This window comes from Stigmatopora nigra, chromosome 1 (assembly GCF_051989575.1).
Source record: "Stigmatopora nigra isolate UIUO_SnigA chromosome 1, RoL_Snig_1.1, whole genome shotgun sequence".
NCBI lineage: Eukaryota > Metazoa > Chordata > Actinopteri > Syngnathiformes > Syngnathidae > Stigmatopora > Stigmatopora nigra.
Genome location: NC_135508.1, coordinates 5,733,214 through 5,755,607, shown reverse-complemented (window position 1 = coordinate 5,755,607; position 22,394 = coordinate 5,733,214). Strand labels below are relative to the sequence as shown.

Here is a 22,394-nt window from a genome sequence, read left to right as displayed (position 1 = left end):
AAGGTGATTTTTGATATACGTTTTACTGGCATTCACAAAGGGACACAAAATCTAAGAAAATGTAAGTTTATATTTTTATTTTTTTTATTGCTCAAGTCTTTTTAATAAGCAAAATTCAGCCAAGTCATAAAAGCAATACACCTTTACTTAACCCCAAAAGTCCATCAAGTAAATATCCATAAAAGTTACATCCATGAAAGAGAAGCACTGAAGCATTGCAGCTGGTGAGCGATCTAAATGTTGGATTTCAACTGCCACCGGGCACTATTATAACAAATTATAATAATACCTTGTATTTACGTAACGCCTTTCATTGTCCTGAAGTGGACTGTATGTATGTAGAAGGTCAGAAAGATACTGTGGGGCAAATGTATGAGTGGATTTGTACCTTAAGAGGCAACTCAAGTCACATTAATTTTTATAGCCCTTAAACCCAACAAATGTCTTTCAATATTTTTTATGAACCTGCCCTATTTAGCTGCTTATAAATGCAGAATGTGAACCTACTTGTCTTTATAGGTTGAAGAGTTTTAATGTGCCACACGGGATTTTGGTTTACAATACTTCCATTGTGGTTGTCTATTTAGTGTTGTTTATTCTACGAAAGCAGCTGGACAGAAAAGGGTTTTGTGCACAAAGAGAGAATGAAAGAACAGACCGAAGAATAGAATAAATAATGATACAAAAGCAAACAAGAAAAACACATCATTAAATAGCATGTATGCTCTCTAACACAAGGAGCCTTCGTGTCTAATGTTACCGAGAAGACACCATGTGGGGAGCGGATGCCTAGCATTTTAAATTAGAAGAGGAAGATAGGTAAGATAAGAGTGTGTCAACAGGTGGGTGTAGAAGCAATGTTACTAGTGTGCTGTGGAATTCTAGCGCTACAATCCACATGATTCGGTCCAACATTCATTATACAGTACTGTCTTGCCAACTTAAAGAGTAGGGGTGTAAGATTCGGGTTGGTTCGCGGACCGCGTTAACGTCAACTCGATTTCATGTGGGCCGGACCATTTTAGATAAACTTAGATTTTTTTTTGTTTAGAAATGGATTAAAAGAACTGGATTAAAAGCCCCTAATATTCAGGTTTTTTTATAGATCTAAAACAATGTGTATTTTAGCTTTTTGATATATTTTTAGATTTTCCAAAATTATTTTTGAACTACAAACACAGAAAAAATGATTAAAAAGTGATAATTACTGAGTTAAAAGGGGGAAAATCAGGAAATTTAATATACATCTATACTCTTCATTTTATTTTGATCCTAAAACAGAAAGTCGGTACTCATGATTTACTTTCCCGGGCCACACAAAATGATGCGGCGGGCCAGATTTGGCCCCCGGGCCGCCACTTTGACACGTGCTCGAGAGTCTAAACACCACCAATCAGGAGGCAGAAAGAGGCCTGTAAATGTGACCAGGAAGAAACTATCTGGTTGAATACAATGTTGTACTGCAAAGATTTTCTTGTAGACAGGTCAATATCACTCCCACAGACAGGATCCATACCAACAGCCTGACAGGCAATGTTTAACTCTCATATTAAGATTTGAATATTCATTCTGGGATTTAGTTAAAATCAATAGTAGGCCATGTTTACGACCACTCAAACACCATCTAAGTGCATTCTCTCCATTGTTTTAGTTATGTCCTTTTGTGTAAATACAATTTATGTAGATTCAGTGTGGTTTCGACTTCTTTCCGTCAGTCACTTTAACCCCACCACCCTTGACATACTTTTTATTACTGTATTCACTCCACTTTGGATTTCATTTTGTTTATGTTCTCTTTATTTGGAATAATTTGTGTCTCGACTTTGCATTGGCTTTAGGATCCTATATTTACTTAAAAATTCACCTGACACTTTTAGGTTACAACAAGCGAGTCCTGTGGCCATTACCTGTAGGAGGGTGGGGTATATCCCTGGGCCTCACAGCTGAACACCACCTCTCTTTGATTCTCTCCAGGCTGAAGTGGAAACACCACACTGCCAGGTTGTTTGGTGAACACAGGCCTTAGCAAAACTCTGTTACCTATGTGGAAACACAACATGAAAAGGTCATTATGAATTTTATTCTTAAAAAAAAAAACAATAATTAGTATGCAAAAGCAAATATAGCAGAGGGGGGCAAGTGCGAGCTGACAATTTCCCCCAAATACTTAGTTTTTTCCTCTCATCCCAAAAACATGTACATATAGTTGGAGGGTTGAACCCTCTAAAATCTAAATTGTCCCTAGGGAAGATTTTGAGCACTAATGGCCAATCATCTCATTGTCCTCTGCGATTGGTTGGAAACCAATTCAGGGTGTCACCCACCTACTGATCATTGTTGGCAAGGATAGGCTCCAGCACCCTTGGCACCCTTACGAGGATAAGCGGAACAGAAAATGAATGAATACAACTATTTAAGTCAATAAACTAATAAAAGTTACCACAGGTACGTAGTTCTTTTCTCATAAGCATAGTTGAAACACAAAAAAAGATTGAATAAAGACAAACACTGTGCGAAGAATTGTGTAAACTTCTTTTTATAGTTTAATTATACAGGTACAGCAGTGAAAAAATAGTCAACAAGACAACTTGCATAGATTCCTGAGGTGATTGTAAAGGGAATTCATTAGTTTTTGTGAATTACATTTGCATTTATTTAATGACATCAAAATGTAAAAGCTCTGCAGATAAGACAATTTATTTGTAGGAAAGTCAAGTTCCTCCCTCAATCCTCTGAGAACAGACTACAGGTTTATCCATATAAATAACTCTGCGAAAGTAGAGATGTTAGACAAGGGGGTATTGCATGTTGATGATTTACCTCCACAAGGAAAACCCAATTTACACAATCTAAAAGATTGCTTCTCTGTCAAAGCAACATAAGAGAGGACTTTTTATCAAGTATGTGAACTGCAAATTTTCAAAAATGTGTATTTAGGCTATCTGAAGAACACTCTTAATTCTAAGAATGTGTGAATGTGGGTATCCAAGGTTATTGGATTACCATGTTATTATAGAGTCTAGAGAGGGTACCCTGCCTCATGCCCAAAGTCATACAGGATTAACAACAGCCCATTCCCACAATACAGACAAGCAGTCTAGAAAATTGTGATCTGGATATAAGGTTAAAATCTGTGATTTTTTTTTAATCCTCAAAGTAATATAAATACTATGACTGACAAAGTACAATGCATTGCACTACTGAATATATACAGCAGTTTGGCTTTGATTTGGCATTGTGGTCCCCTAGCTTCAGTTGATGGATATCATAAAAGGGGCTGTTTTTTTGGAGCACCATTGAGTTTTAGGAGAATCTTGAATAATAATCAGATAACCATATTTTCACGACTATAAGGCACACTTAAAATTCGTAAATTTTCACCAAAATAGACGGTGCGCTTTATAGTCCAGTGCGCCTTATATATGGAAAAAACAGAAAACCAAAAACCACCACTGTCTGATATTAAAAAAACACAAACGCCTGAACTGAAACAATACTGTTAAATATGCAGATGCCATTTTAGTTTACAAAATCTTCCATCATATAGCTCCTCCCCCACTGCAAGATTTTATACAAAAAAATCCAGAGGTGACTGTGTAGCGAGTGCTTCATACCTGGAAGTCAATAGCAATTACCATATTTTTACGACTATAAGGCGCACTTAAAAGTCTTACATTTTCTCCAAAATAGACAGTGCGCCTTATAATACAGTGTGCCTTATATATGGAAAAAAATGTCATTCATTGAGGGTGCGCCTTATAATGCGGTGCACCTTATAATGCGGTGCGCCTTATAGTCGTGAAAATTCGGTAATGAGAGAAATTGAGTTTTGGGGACAAAGATGAATGCTTAGTTTGCACTGAGGCAACCCTACCTGTATTCAAATATTAAAGAGAGTATACATCTGTTGCATGTCGGGAATCATTAGGATGTAAATAGGGAGAACATATTTTTTTTTAATTTTATTTTGGCAGCTGGTGCAGTGTAGAAATGGATCTGACAACTAAAATGAGTTGACAGATTATCACCTATTTGAAGATTTAAGTCTGATTTAAACCAAGATCTCAGAGACAGAGGAGTCATGAGTACCTTGGGGCTGGAAAAAAAGCAAAATGATGAAAAAGCACTCTATTGCGTTGTACGCTGATCTAAAATTGTGACACAAAGTTCCTCATACACTACAGCGCCTCAGAAATGGAGGTCATTATGAAAGTGTCTTTAAAGAAAATGGGTCGCCTCCACTCTTATCTGTTACCTGCTGCAAGATTGTGATAATGTGCAGTCATTTCATAAGGCTGCTCAAACAATGTAAAACTCAGCTTGCTATAGGAGGTGGAAGGAACTGAGGTGAGCTGGTTTGGGGTCTGAAATAAAAACTAATCTCAAATTCAATACTTGCTGACAGCTAATGAATATCTGCGGCTTACCTCAGCTTGAATAAACAGGCTCGCAGGGAGTCAGCTGTGGGGGCTGTTTGAGAGGTCCCAAATCCATTCGTTTCAGCTCAAGGTTTTATGCATCAAATGAAAAGAAAGGCAATCTTACTTTTAGAGGCATCTTAACCCTCTGTCCAGGCCGATAAGGACACCTTTGAGATTGCTTATTGAGGGACAAATATTTCAAAGATTAGGTTGTTTAAGGTAATATATTGTGGGTTCCAATCACACCACATCAAAATATCGAAATATTTCAACTAGTGTTACCTCGCTTATCGCGGTTAATGGGGACCGGGACCTCCGCAATAGCTGCATTTCCGCGAAGTAGGCGTGCCCCTTCAAAAATGCTTAAAGAAACGTATAACACGTGCACAAAAGCACCACCAAGCAAAAACATCATAGTAGTCCGGATGGAGGATCTTCTGCAGTTTTTTTGCACGTAAGAAACATCGTTATTGTTTTTTTGGGCGGTGAAGATGCGCCTGTAAACAGCCATGACGTCATCAATGCCATTCCTGAACTCTCACCATGTTATTGACCATTTCTTTGGCCTTTTTTTTATGCAATTACTAATTCTTATTGAATATTTTGTTTCCAACTCTTGTAAAATGATGTAATTTATAATTTTAACCTAATATCTTTAATTTTTTTATTTTATTTTTTCCTGAAAAAAAATCTGCAAAGCTCTGAGTCCGCGATAGCTGAAGCGCGAAGTAGCGAGGGAACACTGTATTTCAAAATAAGGATGAGCCAAATTTCTTTTATTCGAGAATAACGCGCAAAATTTTGTAACAAAAACAAGTGAAGTTCGGGTGGGCATTATACACGAATCCTGGTGTCCACTGTGATACTTATGAGATGATATTCATCGCTATGCCATATTTAAGGTGTTTTTTTTCTTTTTAAATTAAAAGGTGACACATTTCCAAGAATAAAAATGGTGCCCTTTGAAATATCAATACCTCAAACTATTACTGTCTGTATAAAGAGATATGGGATCGATATGCCCAGGCAACATCCAACCATATGACACTTCAAAATTAATCAAAATTAGTGCATGCATATTGCAATAATACGAATTTTATGAAAGGTGCTCAAAAGCCAATTCGCTTGGGAAATATCATTGATTGTGTTTAACTATATGTGAGACCTGAAAATTAAACCGATTTATTGTTTTTTATTATTTCTATTGATTCTGTACACACACAATAAAACGTGATGGTTCAGTAAAGATTGTTTTACATTGAATTAAAGCAATATTTCTTCGTTTTTTCTCTCAATAATGGTAGTTATTCAGTGTCTATTTGAGTCAACTTTAATAGAAGCATCAATCAAATGTGTTTTAATCCCACTACCATTAATTTTTGAGGATTAGTGGACAAATTAGTAACTATTTCACTGTATTGAGGCAATCTTTCATTGTGTTACTTTGCAAGATAAATTAGCATTTTTGCAACTTCCTATTCTCTGTCAAAAATAACAAATATGATGCATTTTACATGCTGATGCTGTAGGCAAAACCCGTTTTCTGCCATTTGTACAATTCTTACTAAAGATAACATTTCCAATTTCTGTAGTTTGACTTTAATATGAGTGTACGCATATAAGAGTGAAAGAGATTCAGAGAGAGAGATAGGAGGAGAGTGACAAAGCGGAAAAGCAGACTGGAACTTTTAATAACTTTTGTTTGATTATCGGATGTTCAATAAAGCGAATGAAATATCATTGCTGACTTTTTTTTGGGCACCAGGAAGGACATTTTTGGCAACAATAGTTTGCATGTAATGTGGATTTTTCTGTACAGCATCAATGCTTTTACATGCAATGTGGATGTTCACATCGATTCCATTTGATATCTTGCAGGGTTTAAGATTGAATTGCTGATAATATCTCTTATATGTGCCGTATTTTGTCCGCAAGTTTGTGTTAACAATAATTGGACCAGCTAACGAGGTTTTGTTAGAGACCGACTGTTAACATGACAATGACTAAATCATAGTTTGAATAAAATGTGATCATCATGATTTCCCGTATTTTTGAGACAATACGCTGCTATTTTTTTCCTCTCTGTTTGCACCCTACAGCTTTTATAACAAGGCATCTAATTTATGGACGTTCGGTTCCTTCGGTTCATTTACCAGTAGAATGTTAGAGCCAGACAATCACCTTGAATAATGCACATAATCCCTCACAAAACAGTTGCAAAATTTTGGATGAGGCTCTAAAAATAAAGGGGAAAAAATGAAGGTACTATAATATATAATTGATCTTATTAATCGTCTAACTAGTGCTTTGTAGACAATAGAAATAAACTTTTGTGGGAGTCCTAATCAGCGCTCAAGATGAAAGCCCCAGTTTCGATAAAATTAGCTAAGCCCGTAACTACCGTATTTTCACAACTATAAGGCGCACTGCATTATAAGGCGCACCCTCAATGAATGACGCATTTTAATGTTTTTCCATATATAAAGCACACTGTATTACAAGGCGCCCGGTCTATTTTGTAGAAAATTTAAGACTTTTAAGTGCGCCTTATGGTCGTGAAAATACGGTATATAAGATATTAAAATATTTCATCTGATTATCAATTATCAAGTTTACATATACTAATATCTAATACTAAAGGGGTCCAAACTCAGTGGGTAGATTTATTTTTATTTGAACTAAACACCTGGGATTGCATTGTATAAAACCAAGATCCAAAACATTAGTGCAGATTCTAATTCCATACTGACCCACTGCTCCTAAAAGACACTCCAAGACACATAATTTACATGAGATTTACAGAGAAAGCATCCTAATTGACTTGTTGGTCAGACGCAAATGTCAGGCACGTGATCAAATACACCAAGATTAAGTAAAATGCAAGGAAGATAATTATTTTACCGCTCAGCTACAAGGAAGCAATTGGTTATCTCCGACCCTAGAGAACCCTGAAAAGGTAGTATTCATTCTTGAATAAACCGTACTCATGCTACAAAGCTCTAATTTATCTTGCTCTTATCCTCAAACTCCGACATTGCAATAATTTACAATTAAGTGTACCTTTTTTTTTAAATACAAAAAGTAGGTGTCTGATTAAAAGCAAGATTAGTGTGAAAACAATTCTCTACTAATGCCAATGCGATCTCAATTAGAGTAATGATTCAAATACCTTTTAAAATGTTAAGCCCTATTCTCAACTCCTTAACAGAGGGAATCGTTCTATTTTTAGAGGCAAATCGAGCTATAATTTCTCCCCAGTTAATCCCCAAAGCAGAAGTTACTCTGCTTGTAGATACTTGTGATAAGACATTCACATTGACCTAAAATAAGAAGCATTCCCAAGAACATGCTTGCTGTAATGAAACCTTACTCTTTTTTTTCCATCTTTCCAGCAGTTTAAAGATATGTTACCAGTATACCGATAACGAACGATTCATAATGATGACAATACGAAAAACGTAACATAACAATGCAAAAAATATTATTCAGAAGGCTTACCTGCTAAGCAGTCGAGCAATGACAGCAACAGTGACAGTTTCCACAGCAACACCATTTTAATGGTCTCAGGTCGATGTAAACTCAAATCCAATCATATGCATATGAAATACTTCCGATGTCCTTTCCAAAGACTTACACATTTCTCCTGCTGGAAGAAAAAAAGGGGGAGACATTAGAAGTGAACTCAAAATACCAATGACTTCCAAACTAAAACTCATTTATTAACTAACTAACGTACTAAAAACTAAATATTCATTCATTAATTGATTTTCTGTACCGTTTATCCTCACAATGGTCACAAGGGGTGCTGGAGCCTATCCCAGCTAACTATGAGGCGCAGGCAGGAGACACCCTAAATTGGTTACCAGCCAATCGCAGTGCTCGGACGTTTGGTCGCCATTCTTTTGGTCGCCGGTCTTTTGGTCGCCGGTCTTTTGGTCGCCGGTCTTTTGGTCGCCGGTCTTTTGGTCGCCGGTCTTTTGGTCGCCGGTCAAATGGCAACAGTGAGTTTACTGTTAAAACTTGCTCTCAAAATTATATTCATGAGAGAGTTTAATATCCACAAGAGAGAGTTTAATATCTAAGAGAGAGAGTTTAATATCTAAGGGAGAGAGTTTAATATCTAAGTACTGTTTAATATGAAAGTACATTTGACCGGCGGCCAACAGGGACCAAAAGACTGGCGACCAAACGTCCGGCGACCAAACGTCCGGCGACCAAACGTCCGGCGACCAAACGTCCGGCGACCAAACGTCCGGCGACCAAACGTCCGGCGACCAAACGTCCGGCGACCAAACGTCCGGCGACCAAACGTCCGGCGACCAAACGTCCGGCGACCAAACGTCCGGCGACCAAACGTCCGGCGACCAAACGTCCGGCGACCAAACGTCCGGCGACCAAACGTCCGGCGACCAAACGTCCGGCGACCAAACGTCCGGCGACCAAACGTCCGGCGACCAAACGTCCGGCGACCAAACGTCCGGCGACCAAACGTCCGGCGACCAAACGTCCGGCGACCAAACGTCCGGCGACCAAACGTCCGGCGACCAAACGTCCGGCGACCAAACGTCCGGCGACCAAACGTCCGGCGACCAAACGTCCGATCATAGTGCTACATAATTTGTCCAAGACCTCACAAATATGTTGAAAGTCATGACTATAATCGATAAAGCATCGATTAAATATTTGCCTCTGACCAACAAGTTATAAATTGAAAAAAACATTAAATTAAATGAAAGAAATACTACATATTATACATACACTCCGATAAATGTGTGAGTACCAAGAAATCAGTGATTAGAAAAAAGTGTGTAGTGGAAACATTAATAATTTGCAGTCTATAGAAAAGCAGGCCATGAAAAATAGCGACAACCGAAATATTAGACTTTCAGAGTTATCTTTGAAATGCAGAAGGGAGCATACTGATTTGAGTATGAGTATCTCCTGCATCGCTATCAAATACACTCCTTTTGATTGGTCAAAATCATAAAAAAGCAAGACGTTCAGTCCATAAATCCCATTATGGAAATTAGTGTCGTCTTTTCTTCACCATATCTAGCGGTTATTACAAAGCCAATGTCTTAAATAAATGTTAGTTTTAAATAATAAAACAAAGACTTCAAATCACTTTTTATGCTCTCGGATATTTTTTTTTTAAGTGCTTCTCCTCCGAGGGGGAAATCATTGCAAGACCTTCGCTGAATACATATTCCGTACACTGTAATGAAGCGAAAATGTCTTGAAATTCAGACTCTGGTAGCATAAGCCCATTCATTTTCTATATATCATGTCATTATTAGTGTCAATCTCTACCAAATTCTCACATTTAAATCATTATGCTTAATGTCCGTAAATGAAGCTGTAAGACATTCTTTTGATGACATTGACCTACAATTAAAGTATTATCATTCACCATTTTGAGATGCTTTCTGTGTGGAGTTTCCATGTTCTCCCTAGGCGTGGGTTTTCTCTGGATACTCCGGTTTCATCCCACATTCCAAAAAAATCCAGGATAAACTGGATAAACAATCTAAATTACCCCTAGGTATGAGTGTGTGAGCGTGAATGGTTAACTGCCTCCGCATGCTCTGTGATTGGCTGCCAACCAATTTGTGCCCAAAGTCAGCTGGGATAGGCTCTAGCACCCCTATGGAGTTTTCTTTGAGCTGACCAATGCAATTAAACTGAATTTAAAAAAATAAGTGCTTCAAGTACAGTGGAACTTCAAATTTTGAATCACAAACTGAATCATAAAATTATATGTACGAATAAATGTTTTAAAATACTATACTTGAAGGAATGCCACAGATTACTGTATAAAAACATTTTACTTGACTTTGGAATGCAATAGTTTCTGTTGATGCAAAGCCATTAATTGTTGACTGCCACCTCTTTTCTTCCTCTCATTTTACAACAACATCAGGTTAAACTGATAAAAATATATTACTTGACTTTGGAATGCAATAGTTTCTGTTGATGCAAAGCCATTAATTGTTGACTGCCACCTCTTTTCTTCCTCTCATTTTACAACAACATCAGGTTAAACTGACAAACTCCAAATGTAGTTCAGTCAGAGAGTGATTCCAGTTTATTTGACCCTCTATTCCTACTGTTCGCTCTCCTACTATTAGGTTTTCAACGCTCACGGGTGTATTAATAGAAAGGTGCCTCTTGTACAGATGAAGATGAAAATCCACACCAAAATATTAGAGCATTGCACACACACATACATACATACATACACACATGCTCTCTCTCAATCTAGCACACCCCCCCAAGCACTGAATCATGAATGAGATCAGACACCCACTCGATGCAGAAACGAGACGAGACTAGTAAAAATGGCCATAGTAGCTGCATCTTATCACCTGATCTGTGTGACTTCACTTCATCTGCAGACACCTGCTTAATCAGTGTTTTCCTCCACTCCAAATCTCGGACTGTCTGCAGGTTATATCAATTCATTTTCTACCCTTCATTTCAATGAGTTTACCAGTAAACGTGACCCCACACACACATGAGTCCTAATGCAACATCAGCAACCTTTGACAGGTTAGTTCAGATATTGGTATTCTATCAGATCAGTTAAACTATACTTTACAAACATTATACTGCTTGAGTTGTATTTTGTTTTTCAATAATTGAGGGTACTGCATAACATCATAACACAGCCACATACATAAATTTACCATTCACGAAAATGCTCTTCAGGTGATGTATGTACTCTGCCAGGATAAACACACAATACCAACATTTTCGATATTGAAAAATTCTCAAGTCTCAGTACCATTAACGATACAAATTTCTAGTGATCTATGATAGTCCAAAAACAATTAAAAGGAATTAAGGATTGAGCCTTTATCTAAGAGTTTTGCGACGTGCAAAACAGTCAGAAAAAAAGTCCCTCCAATCGGATTTTTTAGTTGAAAAGGTCAAATCAATATTAATATAGATTTCAAAGCATTTTAATTCTTTATGCGCAAGTGTTCACTTATTTACACTGCAAAAAAAGCTCTGTTTTGATAGCCACTACGTGAGTTTCATTTGAGTTTTGGTAAAGGCTGAAGCTGAGCTGTGTTTGTATCTAGTAGATTTGACTAATAATAAGGCCAAAGAGTTTATGCTCTTAACTTGTTTCAACTGAGGTTTTGTGTTTGACAACTAAGTTTTAATCTTTAGAAACACCTCATAGTGGATGTCAGTTGAGGAACATACAACATATCCACCTGCCAAGACAAAGCCTCGAAGAATGGTTAAAACCAAAGAGAAAGGTGTGCTCTATGAGAGGACTTGGCCCGAAACCCCACCCGACCCCGATTACAAGCAGAATGGGATACAGTAATACCTTGACATACGAGTGCTTCAACCTACGAGCAATTTGAGATAAGACCAAAATTTCGAGCAAATATTTACCTTGAAATACGATACATTTTTTTTTTATATAAGAGCATACTCATCTCACCGCAATTCCCTCGTGTAAATGTCTCTGAGCACTGGGCGGAGCATTGTATTTTTTTCCATTGTTTTTTTTTCCGTAAGTCTAATTTTACTATCATTTAACATCATAACCACTAGTTATTTGTTACTCTGTTAATAGAGGAGAGAATGAAAACAAATAAAAATGTTTTACCATTCCAATATCCTGTTTTTGGTGGGTTTTTTCAGAGGCTTTGAATGAATTAGTTTGTTTTTAGTTCATTTCTATAGGAAACGTTGATTTGAGATACAAGTAAATCGACATACGAGCTCAGTCCCAGAACACATTAAGCTCGTATCTCAAGCTACCATTGTATGTTGAAAAGTGATCCCTGCTTGCATCTGCATGTCCATATTTGAACACAATGAGCCATGGCTGAAGATAAAATGTCAAAATTTATGTACCATTATGAAGCTAGGTAATTCCATTAGGGCATTAGTGGGCGCCCTCTATTTGATCTTGTAAAGCATTAGGCCACTGTAAAGGATGCCCTTGTAAATACACAAAGGACAAGAGAAGTGGTGTGATTGTTATTTTATTTATAATAACCTTTGTGGAGGTGTTGCTTGCTTTTTTATTTGAAATACTATAATGATACCCTTGCTAACATGACATTTCTGTCTGATTCAGTGATTCATCATACAGTACAGACTCAATAACCTTAAGTGCCCAAACACTTACATGCACCACAATGGGAATATTCAAAATTGGTGGCCAGCCAATCATGAGGCACGAGGAGACGGACAACTATACATGTTCACATTCATACTTAGGGGCAATTTTGAGTGTTCAACCAGCCTATCCTGTATGTTTTTGGGATGAGGTAGGAAACTGCAATACCAGGAGAAAATTCATGCAAGCCTGGGAGAACATGTAAATGCCACAGAGTAAGGACCCACCTGGGATCAAACACTCGCCCCCAGAACTGTGGGGCTGAAGAGCAAACCACTCGGCCGCAGGGCCGCTCTATAGATAGATCAGTTTCCTAATTGTTTTTTCTAAAATTAAAATAAAAAAGCACTTAAATTCCTCATTAAAAGAGGATCAAAGAATGCCTCTAAAAGCTTTTTAGACTGGAATCAATGGTTTTGTGAGTCTAAGGAAAAGCTCAATCATCTAATCAGCAGCCACATATTTTTGAAGGTTTCTCCCATGAAAATGGTCTAATTGGATCTTTTCCAGATTGATCCGTGTAATATATTCATAGTGAATATAAGGAACAATGAATTTGGTGTTCCAGGTGACTGTAATTATATGAAAATGCCCCATTTTTTTTTTAAAGTGAAGTTTGTCCCAAACGTTAACTTGATAATTACCATAAGTTATCTTTTTGAAAAGTTCTACATTAATATGGTAGCGGAATAATGGCAGATGCAGTAATAAAAGAAAGGGAATAGTTTGTTGTCAGTTCAGGTGTTACTGCTAATGAAAAAATGTGTTTGTGACTGCAGTTTTCAAAGTGTTGAGTCGCTAAAGCATCTATATTTTGTCATACAACAGTCACAGCAATGCATTGTGCTTGTTAGTGTACAGAGTGTTGCCTGCCTATCATTTCCTTTTCAGGCCATTTCAGTAATTTTTGACAGTTCAAAGTTCAGTTTCAAATGTTACAGTGGCAGAATATAGCAAAAGAGAGCAGGCACAGTGTGCTGTTAGATGAAAAGCTGCATGAGACAGACTGCAGCTTCAACATCTCAGCAAGGGGAGTAGCTCATTTCACTGAATGCTGTTGGCACCCTCACAGGAGTCATGTGCAGCATGAGATCAGACCTCACTTTCTCACCAAATACTGGAAAAGGGGCCAATTACTGACTACTCCCATTCAAATGGAAATATGCTTCTTTGATGTTAGTCCAGAATTGTAGAAGCGAATTTCCAACTCCAATGAAAATATTGAATTGGAAGTGAAAAGGTACAAAACAGGGAATATGCTGATAATTTTTAGATAATTTGAATGCAAATTACCTTTATATGTTTATTTTTACTTTGTTACAAAAGTCAAAATAAGATCAATTTACGTATCCAAATGACTTGTTTCAGGTTTTTTGTTAGTGTTCCCTCGGTTATCGCGATTAATGGGGACCGGGACCCCCCGCAATAGCATTTCCGCGAAGTAAGCGTGCCACTTCAAAAATGCTTAAAGAAACGTATAACGTGCACAAAAGCACCACCAAGCAAAAACATCATAGTAGTCCGGATGGAGGATCTTCTGCAGTTTCTTGCACGTAAGAAACATCGTTATTGGGAGTTGTGAAGATTGTTTTTTGGGCGGTGAAGATGCGCCTGTAAACAGCCATGACGTCATCAATGTGATTCCTGAACTCTCACCATGTTATTGACCATTTCTTTGGCTTTTTTTGATGCAATTACTCATTCTTATTGAATATTTTGTTTCCACCTCTTGTAAAATGATGTTATTTATAATTTTAACTTAATATCTTTAAATTTCTTATTTATTTTTTCCTGAAAAAAATCTGCGAAGCTCTGAGTCCGCGATAGCTGAAGCGCGAAGTAGCGAGGGAACACTGTACTGGAGTGAAATTTGGGTGGTGGGGTGGGCGGCGTATGTAGAAATTATCATGTCCAAAATGAATGCCAAGTCAGGCTGGTTCTGTCTGGTTTGGCACAATTTCTAAATTGATCCTAGGGATGGTACAAACAAGCAGACTGAATCTGAGGAAAACCCTACTTTTCGGCTTTTCGATTTTCACGTGTCTTGTCTATTTTGCGATTGCTACCAAGAAATTTAACGAATAAAGTCTTAATCTAATCTAATCGTATTTAATCTAATGGTGGGCTTTTTGGATTGGTCTGTTCCCAAGTAACTGCAAAATATGAGGCATAACTGTCATGTATATTGCACTTAAATGGAGCCAACATTCAATAAATAAAATGAAAACAAGCATTTTCTTCTTCTTGAATTGAAGCACTTCCAAGACACCTGGCACTTCAATACTGAATTTAAACATAAAATTGAGATTTTACTAGCCAGAGCAGGTATTCACAAGGAACTGGCCAAGAAGGAAATGCACATGTACGCTCAAAAAGATTTGTTGAAAAGAATCATGACACCCAGAGTTATATCATGTCAAAAAAAATGCATGATTGTATCGTAGTCAACATTAATAATTTTGAAAGTGTCACAAACAAAGATTAGGGGTTGCACCATGTTTAATCTTTAGTATTTTTCCATTGTATAGTATAGATAACACAACAGAAATTTGGAACGATATGGGACAAAAATGATAGATGAGTTTATATAGTGTTGTCTCTTCTGCTTGGAATTGGTATTACAAGGATGGTTCTCTTTGTTTGTGAATTATGAATTGCTGGTGAAAGGTCACCCAACACATAAACATCAAATAAGATTGATGAACAATACAGTTGCAGGATTTTATATCTTTTATTAGTATATTGGGGCCTTATTTTCCTTGAATCAAACAAGCAACATAATGTTAGTTGTTGGCATGTGGTCTATATAAATATGCTGGCTGCCATTTCTTAGATACATTGAGTCAATTGACCTACTCAATTGACATTTACAAGACATCTCTAGATTTGTATTTTCTGTCCGATATTATTTATATTATTTTCTTCAAAATATTAACAATTATCATTGTTCTTGATAAATACATTATTGTTGATGGTTTCTTTGTATCCACTAGTAAAGCCATTTTTCTTCACACTCATTCACTTAGATTAAATTTAGATGAACGTATTTTCACGACTATAAGGTGCACCGCATTATAAGGCGCACCCTCAATGAATGACACATTTAAATGTTTTTTTTCCATATATAAATAACACTGGATTATAAGGCACCCTGTCTATAGTGGAGAAAATTTAAGAATTTTAAGTGCGCCTTATAGTCCTGAAAATACGGTAGTATTTTCCCTTCCTTTTGAAGTAAAAAAAAAAATACTTTTAGCTTTAAGACTATCCAACTTTTTAGAAAATACTATGATTGCATCTTGCAACTGTGACAAAAATGTTGTATGTTGATCTTTATGACACTCACCCAAGCCTATATAGACTTATTGATTGATCCAGTGTAATATTCTAAAGTCGTAATATCTCTCGGTCCCACAGTAGCTCTTTTGTCATTAGTCAAGCTTAATAGAATTTGCTTTCGGTTTGAAAATTCTTTGGGAGAACACCCTCCCCCTTTTGTGTGATAATGCTGGCTGTTGTTTGGTTTTGGTTAATCATCAACCATTACCGTAAACAAAAAACAACAACACTTAATATCGTGTACTTGCACTGACTGTGTGGAAATAGCTGTCCAACTGTGTATTGTGATCTGAACTTGAATGAGTTATACATGAAGTAAGATGTACAAAGAACAAAAGTCACTGTGCTGAATATAACCATCTTTTGAAAAGTACAATCTCAGAGCAGAGCCTCTCTCTGGGGTTGCAAAAAAAAACTAAATTTACACAATAATCCCTAGAGTCTAAACACACAGTGGTATTCTAACTGTTATATGGGCCTAGGACAACTAGGATTGGTAGTAAATGGCAATGGCTTAATCTAACTTTTTATTCAGTCATTCATTTTCTGAACTGTTTATCCTCACAAGAGTGACAAGGGGTGTTGGAGCTTAACTAACTATGGAGAGAAACCTTGAATCAGAGGCAAGCTATTCGCAGGGGAAAAGCACACAGGCAGACAACTATTCATGCTCACACTCATACCTAGGGGCAATTTAGAGTGTTCAACCAGCCTACTTTGTTTTAGGGATGTGGGAGGAAACTGGAATACCTGAAGAAAACTCTTGCAAGACCAGAGGTAACATGCAAACTCATACACAGTGAGGACCGACCGACCTTGGAGCGAACCTTTGAACTGTGAGGCCACCGGGCTAAGTTCTGACTTATTAATATGCACTTGATACTGTTTTTTCTCCTTCGCTGTCCTTCTTTATAGTAGAGATGAAAAGTACCATATTTTCACGACTATAAGGCGCACTTAAAAGTCTGAAATTTTCTCCAAAATAGACAGTGCGCCTTATAATCCAGTGCGCCTTATATATGGGGAAAAAAAACAGAAAACCAAAAACGAAAAACCACCACTGGTATTTAAAAAAAACACAAACGCCTGAACTGAAACAATAATGTTAAATATGCAGATGCCATCTTAGTTTACAAAATCTTCCATCATATAGCTCCTCCCCCACTGCAAGATTTTATCCCAAAAAAATCCAAAACATCAACAATGGCTGGCTCTAGAGGTGACTGTGTAGCGAGTGCTTCATACCTGGAAGTCAATAGCAATTACCGTATTTTCACGACAATAGGGCGTACTTAAAAGTCTTAAATTTTCTCCAAAATAGACACTGCGCCTTATAATACAGTGCGCCTTATATATGGAAAAATGTCATTCATTGAGGGTGCACCTTATAATGCGGTGCGCCTTATAATGCGGTGCACCTTATAATGCGGTGCGCCTTATAATGCGGTGCACCTTATAATGCGGTGCGCCTTATAGTCGTGAAAATACAGTACCTCTCATTTACTAAAAAAGTTGGAATGAAAAACAGACAGAACAAAATATGGAAAGGTAGAGAGAAAGAATAGAAATTGAGGAAAGAGAGAGATTTAGTTTGGAAAAACTTTTTGGGGTGATCTTGACAGCAATCAAGCTCGTAGCTCGGTGCAATTAACGACAGGGAGAGATGATGAGCTCAGAGTCAGTCCAATCCCCCTCGATTACTGACAGCAAATGAGTCCAGCAAGCACTCCTTCGAAGCAATATGTGCATTTGTGACCTCTCACACAAAGTTGCACAGTTATAGTAAATGTCAATAAACTGAATTCCTTGCTACTCCAAGTGTAGCAATACATATCTATTTTTGTCCGACAATGCAAAGCCATGCAACGGTTGAGTGGTTAGTGCACTCGCTTACAGTTCAGAGGTTATCATTTCAAGTTGTCTACTGCCTTTGTTTATGACAGGAGTAGGGAACCTATGGCTCGGGAGCCACATATGGCTCTTTTGGTGGGTGCATATGGCTCTCCACTAACTTGTGAGGTAAATTATGGAAACTACTGGTGAGAAAGCACATGAATAGGAGCGTTATGTTGGTATTATGGCATTGACACGAGCCCCAGCACCTTAAAATATTTTTTTCATTACACTCTTTTGTATGGATTTTGTCATTGATACTCATTGATTAGCAACAACGTCACAATGTTGTCAAAAGGATTCAGAGACTTTTTGTACTTTAAAAGTGTTGAAGTGACTAAAAAAGGCATATATTTACATGCATGTTGACTTTTAAATCCGGAGCGTGGCTCTCAAGGATTTACATTTAAAAAATATGAATTGTTGATGGCTCTTTCCATCAAAAACGTACGTACACCATGTGTCTCACAAGGGTTCCTTGGCATGAGGATTGTCTCTTAATGTTTGTTTCTTAAAGTGTAACTGGGTGGCAACCAGTATAGGGGTGTGTGTGCTTCACTGGTCAACTGGGAAGCACACTCACAACATTAGTAAGGAAAATGTCGAGTGTTTGAATGATTGCATTATGTCATTATTTATGTGGGAGAGGAAAAGCCAATTAAATAAAAAGGAAAAAATATTCTAATTTGATATTTTTTTAAATTCCAAATACATATGTGCGTCACTGAAACTTTGTCTTAGAGCAAATCAGTTTATTCTAAAGTTATATTTATTTTCATTAAAAAAATTAAAAAATAAAAATAACTAATCTATGGACTGTGAATTTACCTCGCGACCATCCCAGGGTGAATCCCCCCACTATCCTCACTCAAAATCAACTACCATATCCTAAATCTCGACTCATAAAAGGAAAAGCAATAACAATGGTTCACAATCAAAATAAATGGCAATCAGATACATTAATATACGATTTTTTTTTTATTTTATTTACCCGTCCATGTCCAAGTAGGTGAATGTTGAGTCCTACCCCTCCTCGGATATCCATGTTACGCCGCACATTTGTCAGCCTCTCAGCAACACAGTGTGGAAAGAAACTCTTGTCACGCTTCCTTTTATCTACCCTCGAGATCCTTCCGAGTGCCGTTTCCCCTTCCTCTTCCTCTTCCCTTTCCTCTTCTAAAATACTGGGAAACAAGGGATTGGTCCGGGTGTAAAGGATCCCAGCAGCTCTAGTAGAATGTTGGTTATCGCGACCGAGCGTGACTCGCGTGTGGCTGACTGTGCGCGGATTGACGGGAGTTGGGGTTGTGCTCGCCACTCGTCTAACATAGCGCACGAGCATAAAGGGGGGTCTGGGTACTTTATTGGACTGCTACTTCCTGTGCGCACGCGGAATAACATGACAGGAACTCGTATTGCGTGTTTGAGATATTTTGGAATGGGTTGTAGTATTTTTTCATTCATTTGTTCATTCATCCATTGACCTGTGTGAAAGTGGTGGCCCGGGGGCCAAATCTGGCCCATCGTATCATTTTGTGTGGTCCGGGAAAGTCAATGATGAGTGCTGACTTTCTGTTTTTGGATGTTTTTGTATGTTGAATTTTCTGATTTTCCGCCTTTTAAATCAATAATTGTTATTTTTTAACCAATTTTTCTGTTTTTAGTTAAGAATCATTTTATAATTTTTAAAAATATCAAAAAAGGTAAAATAATCATTGTTTTAGATCTATAAAACATTGGATATTCAGGGATTTTGATCCATTTCTTTTAATCCATTTATACAAATAAAAAAAATATAAATATTATATCTAAAATGGTCCGGCCCACATAAAATCAAGTTGACGTAAAAGCAGCCCGCGAAACAACCCGAGTCTGACATCCCTCCATCCATCCACCCATCCACGCTCAGATTCATACCTAGGGCAATTTAGAGCAGGGGTTCCCAACCACCGGTGTGTCGACCGATACTGGTCCGCGAGCCACCTCACCCAGTCCGTCAGAGTCATAAAATTAATGTTTTCATTCTCACCCTCCTACTTGAAATGAGAAAAGTTGTTATAATGATAATGAATAATTGTTATTATGACTTTTGTTGTTGTTTTTGTTTATTTTTTAACAATTATGCTATCCCTGCAATTTAGAATTGATACATTTTAAAAATTAATGAAATTCCTCACATTTTCACTGCTCTTCGATGGTATATCCTGTTTCTAAACAACGTTTTTTTATTTTTTATCACCGTGGATGATTGACATATGCAAACAGCAGATCTAAAGAAGCAAGAGTTACTCCTCTGTCACCTTTATACAACCAAGACAATTCCTTTTGCTAAGATATATTGATTCATATATCAATTTCTTTCTATGGACAACATCATTGTCAGCCTTCTAGTTTGTCTGCGACTCTCCTGGAGCCTCACAATGAATGAATTTCTCACAATAAATGAGATCAACTTGTTGAAACACGTGATTGTGTGACTTTAGCTTTTGGTGATTGAACGGACCACACTCAAAATGATTGGAAAAGAGATTGACAGATTAAATTTAGTACCAGTATTTGTTTTTAAAGAATTGTGAGATTTAGTTGGATAATAGCAAGGCATGAAAACTCTGCAAATAATCTGGAGTCTCCCGATCAAATCAGGGGATTTAACATGTACGTGATGGCAGACAAAGAGTTAAAGGCACCATATGTAAGATTAATAGCCAAAAAGGTACTGCAAACAGGATTAAAATATTGAAGCACTCAACACACCCTTTGCCTTTGGGCTGTTAGATGGAGAATCAAGCTGTGTTATCTTACCAATGTTGCATTTCAATCAGAAAGGATCGAGGCAATGAAATTACACACTTAGGAATGATCATGTGAACATACGGCATGTGTAGTCTACAACCCATCCCAAAAATTGTGTCAATGCTAATTTAGAGTCCTCAAATGTACTAATTTTTGAAATTTTCAGTCTCAGATGCAGCACTGTTCTAATTCAAAAGTTCTCTTGATGAAATTCTTTACTTTCTGTATTGTTATCATAATATTCCTCTTTATTACATTTTATATGGATAGAAACCCTAGAATAAGACTTGGGTTGGTTTGCGGGTCACTTTAACGTCAACTTGATTTCACGTGGGCCGGACAATTTCAGATATAATATTTAGATTTTTTTTTATAAATGCAGTAAATGAACTGGATAATCCCTGAATATTCGTTTTTTTATAGATCTAAAACAATGTTTATTTTAGCTATTTTTTAATATATTTTTAGATTTTACAAAATTATTTTTGAACTAAAAACAAAGAAAATATGAATTAAAAAAAATACAATTATTGATTTAAAAGGGGAAAAAATGGAAATTCAATATACATCTATACTCTTCATTTTAATTTTATCCTAAAACAGAAAGTCGGCACTCATGATTTACTTTCCCGGGCCACACAAAATGATGCGGCGGGCCAGATTTAGCCCCCGGGCCGCCACTTTGACACATGCCCTAGAATTTAAAGTCCTTTAATCATTATTTTGTATTTTTTTATTTCATTTAAGTGTCCACAACTCCTTCCATGTGGCTTGTCTGTCGCCTGTAATTCATCCATGGTGAATTGGTTTTAAGAGAATAGACCTTTGCCCTATCCAACGCAAGATGATAATTACAGAATAAATTAATTAAGCCCGACTAAGCCTTATAAAGTAGAAAGGGAGGGAAAAGAGCATCTGGATTAACCTACAAAATGAGTACAGCATTTCTTAAACCCTACTTTGAATCTGTAACCCTAGCCTGACCCTACCAATTTGAAAACCTAAACCATGTTCAAAGCAGTCTTACGCAGTGCAAATTATGCAGGGAATAAAAATGTGAAAAAAGTGTGAAAATCACTTGCATTTACAGTAGTGTTAAAATATTAACAGACTCAGCAGATTAATCCACATTTTTATTCGATTCTCAGAAAATAACTATACCCAGTATTCACAATACTATACACACTCATTAGGTTATTCAACTAGGGCCCATGGGTGTCAAACATACGGCCCGCGGGCCGGATCCGGCCCGTCTGGTGGTTTGGTACGGCCCGGGGAAGAAAGCTGCATTGTATAAAAAAATGAATTTTCTTTAAAATTTGTAGTTCTTGTATTATCCGCTAGGGGCGCAGTGTTTTACACTTAAACACACTTAAATATATGTTTAACTGTGTAAAAGTGTTGTTAAAACTGCACATACTTTATATATGATTTTATGTTATTCTCTTGTTCATAATATATTGTTCATAATGTAAAAGGAAAATTATTTTAAGAAATACTTTGATAATTTAGTCATTCTTTGCAGTAATTCTTAGTATTAGTGACATATACAAAGGAAAAAAGTGGGTTTATTGTTAGTTCTATGTAATTTTGCAATGAGTTTACTGGTCCAGCCCGCTTGATCTCAAATTAAGCTGTATTCGTCCCGCAGACCAAAGGGAGTTTGACACCCCTGAACTAGGCATTATTTTTAAAGAAATGTGTTAGAAAAATAGCACTTTGGCATTCAATCAATGAAGTTGAGGTCCAATCATTTTTTTAAATACATATGTGAATCACATAACCCTTTTTAAGAATAAAGC

General features: G+C 37.0%; 1 protein-coding gene across 2 annotated transcripts in view; it reads right to left on the bottom strand.

Annotated features, from left to right (window-relative positions):
* Nucleotides 1-19,109, bottom strand: part of cntn3a.1 (contactin 3a, tandem duplicate 1) — a 68,738-nt gene extending 49,629 nt beyond the window's left edge. Inside the window, exons 1-3 of one of the 2 annotated variants that reach the window (XM_077721494.1) lie at nucleotides 18,791-19,109; nucleotides 7,920-8,067; nucleotides 1,908-2,040 (exon numbers count right to left, since the gene is read on the bottom strand). In XM_077721494.1, the coding sequence (XP_077577620.1) occupies nucleotides 1,908-2,040; nucleotides 7,920-7,974 (188 nt within the window). In that variant the 5' untranslated portion in view covers nucleotides 7,975-8,067; nucleotides 18,791-19,109. The remainder of the gene's footprint in view (nucleotides 1-1,907; nucleotides 2,041-7,919; nucleotides 8,068-18,790) is intronic. The other variant, XM_077721502.1, reaches the window with a different exon arrangement.
* Nucleotides 19,110-22,394: the final 3,285 nt, after the last annotated feature.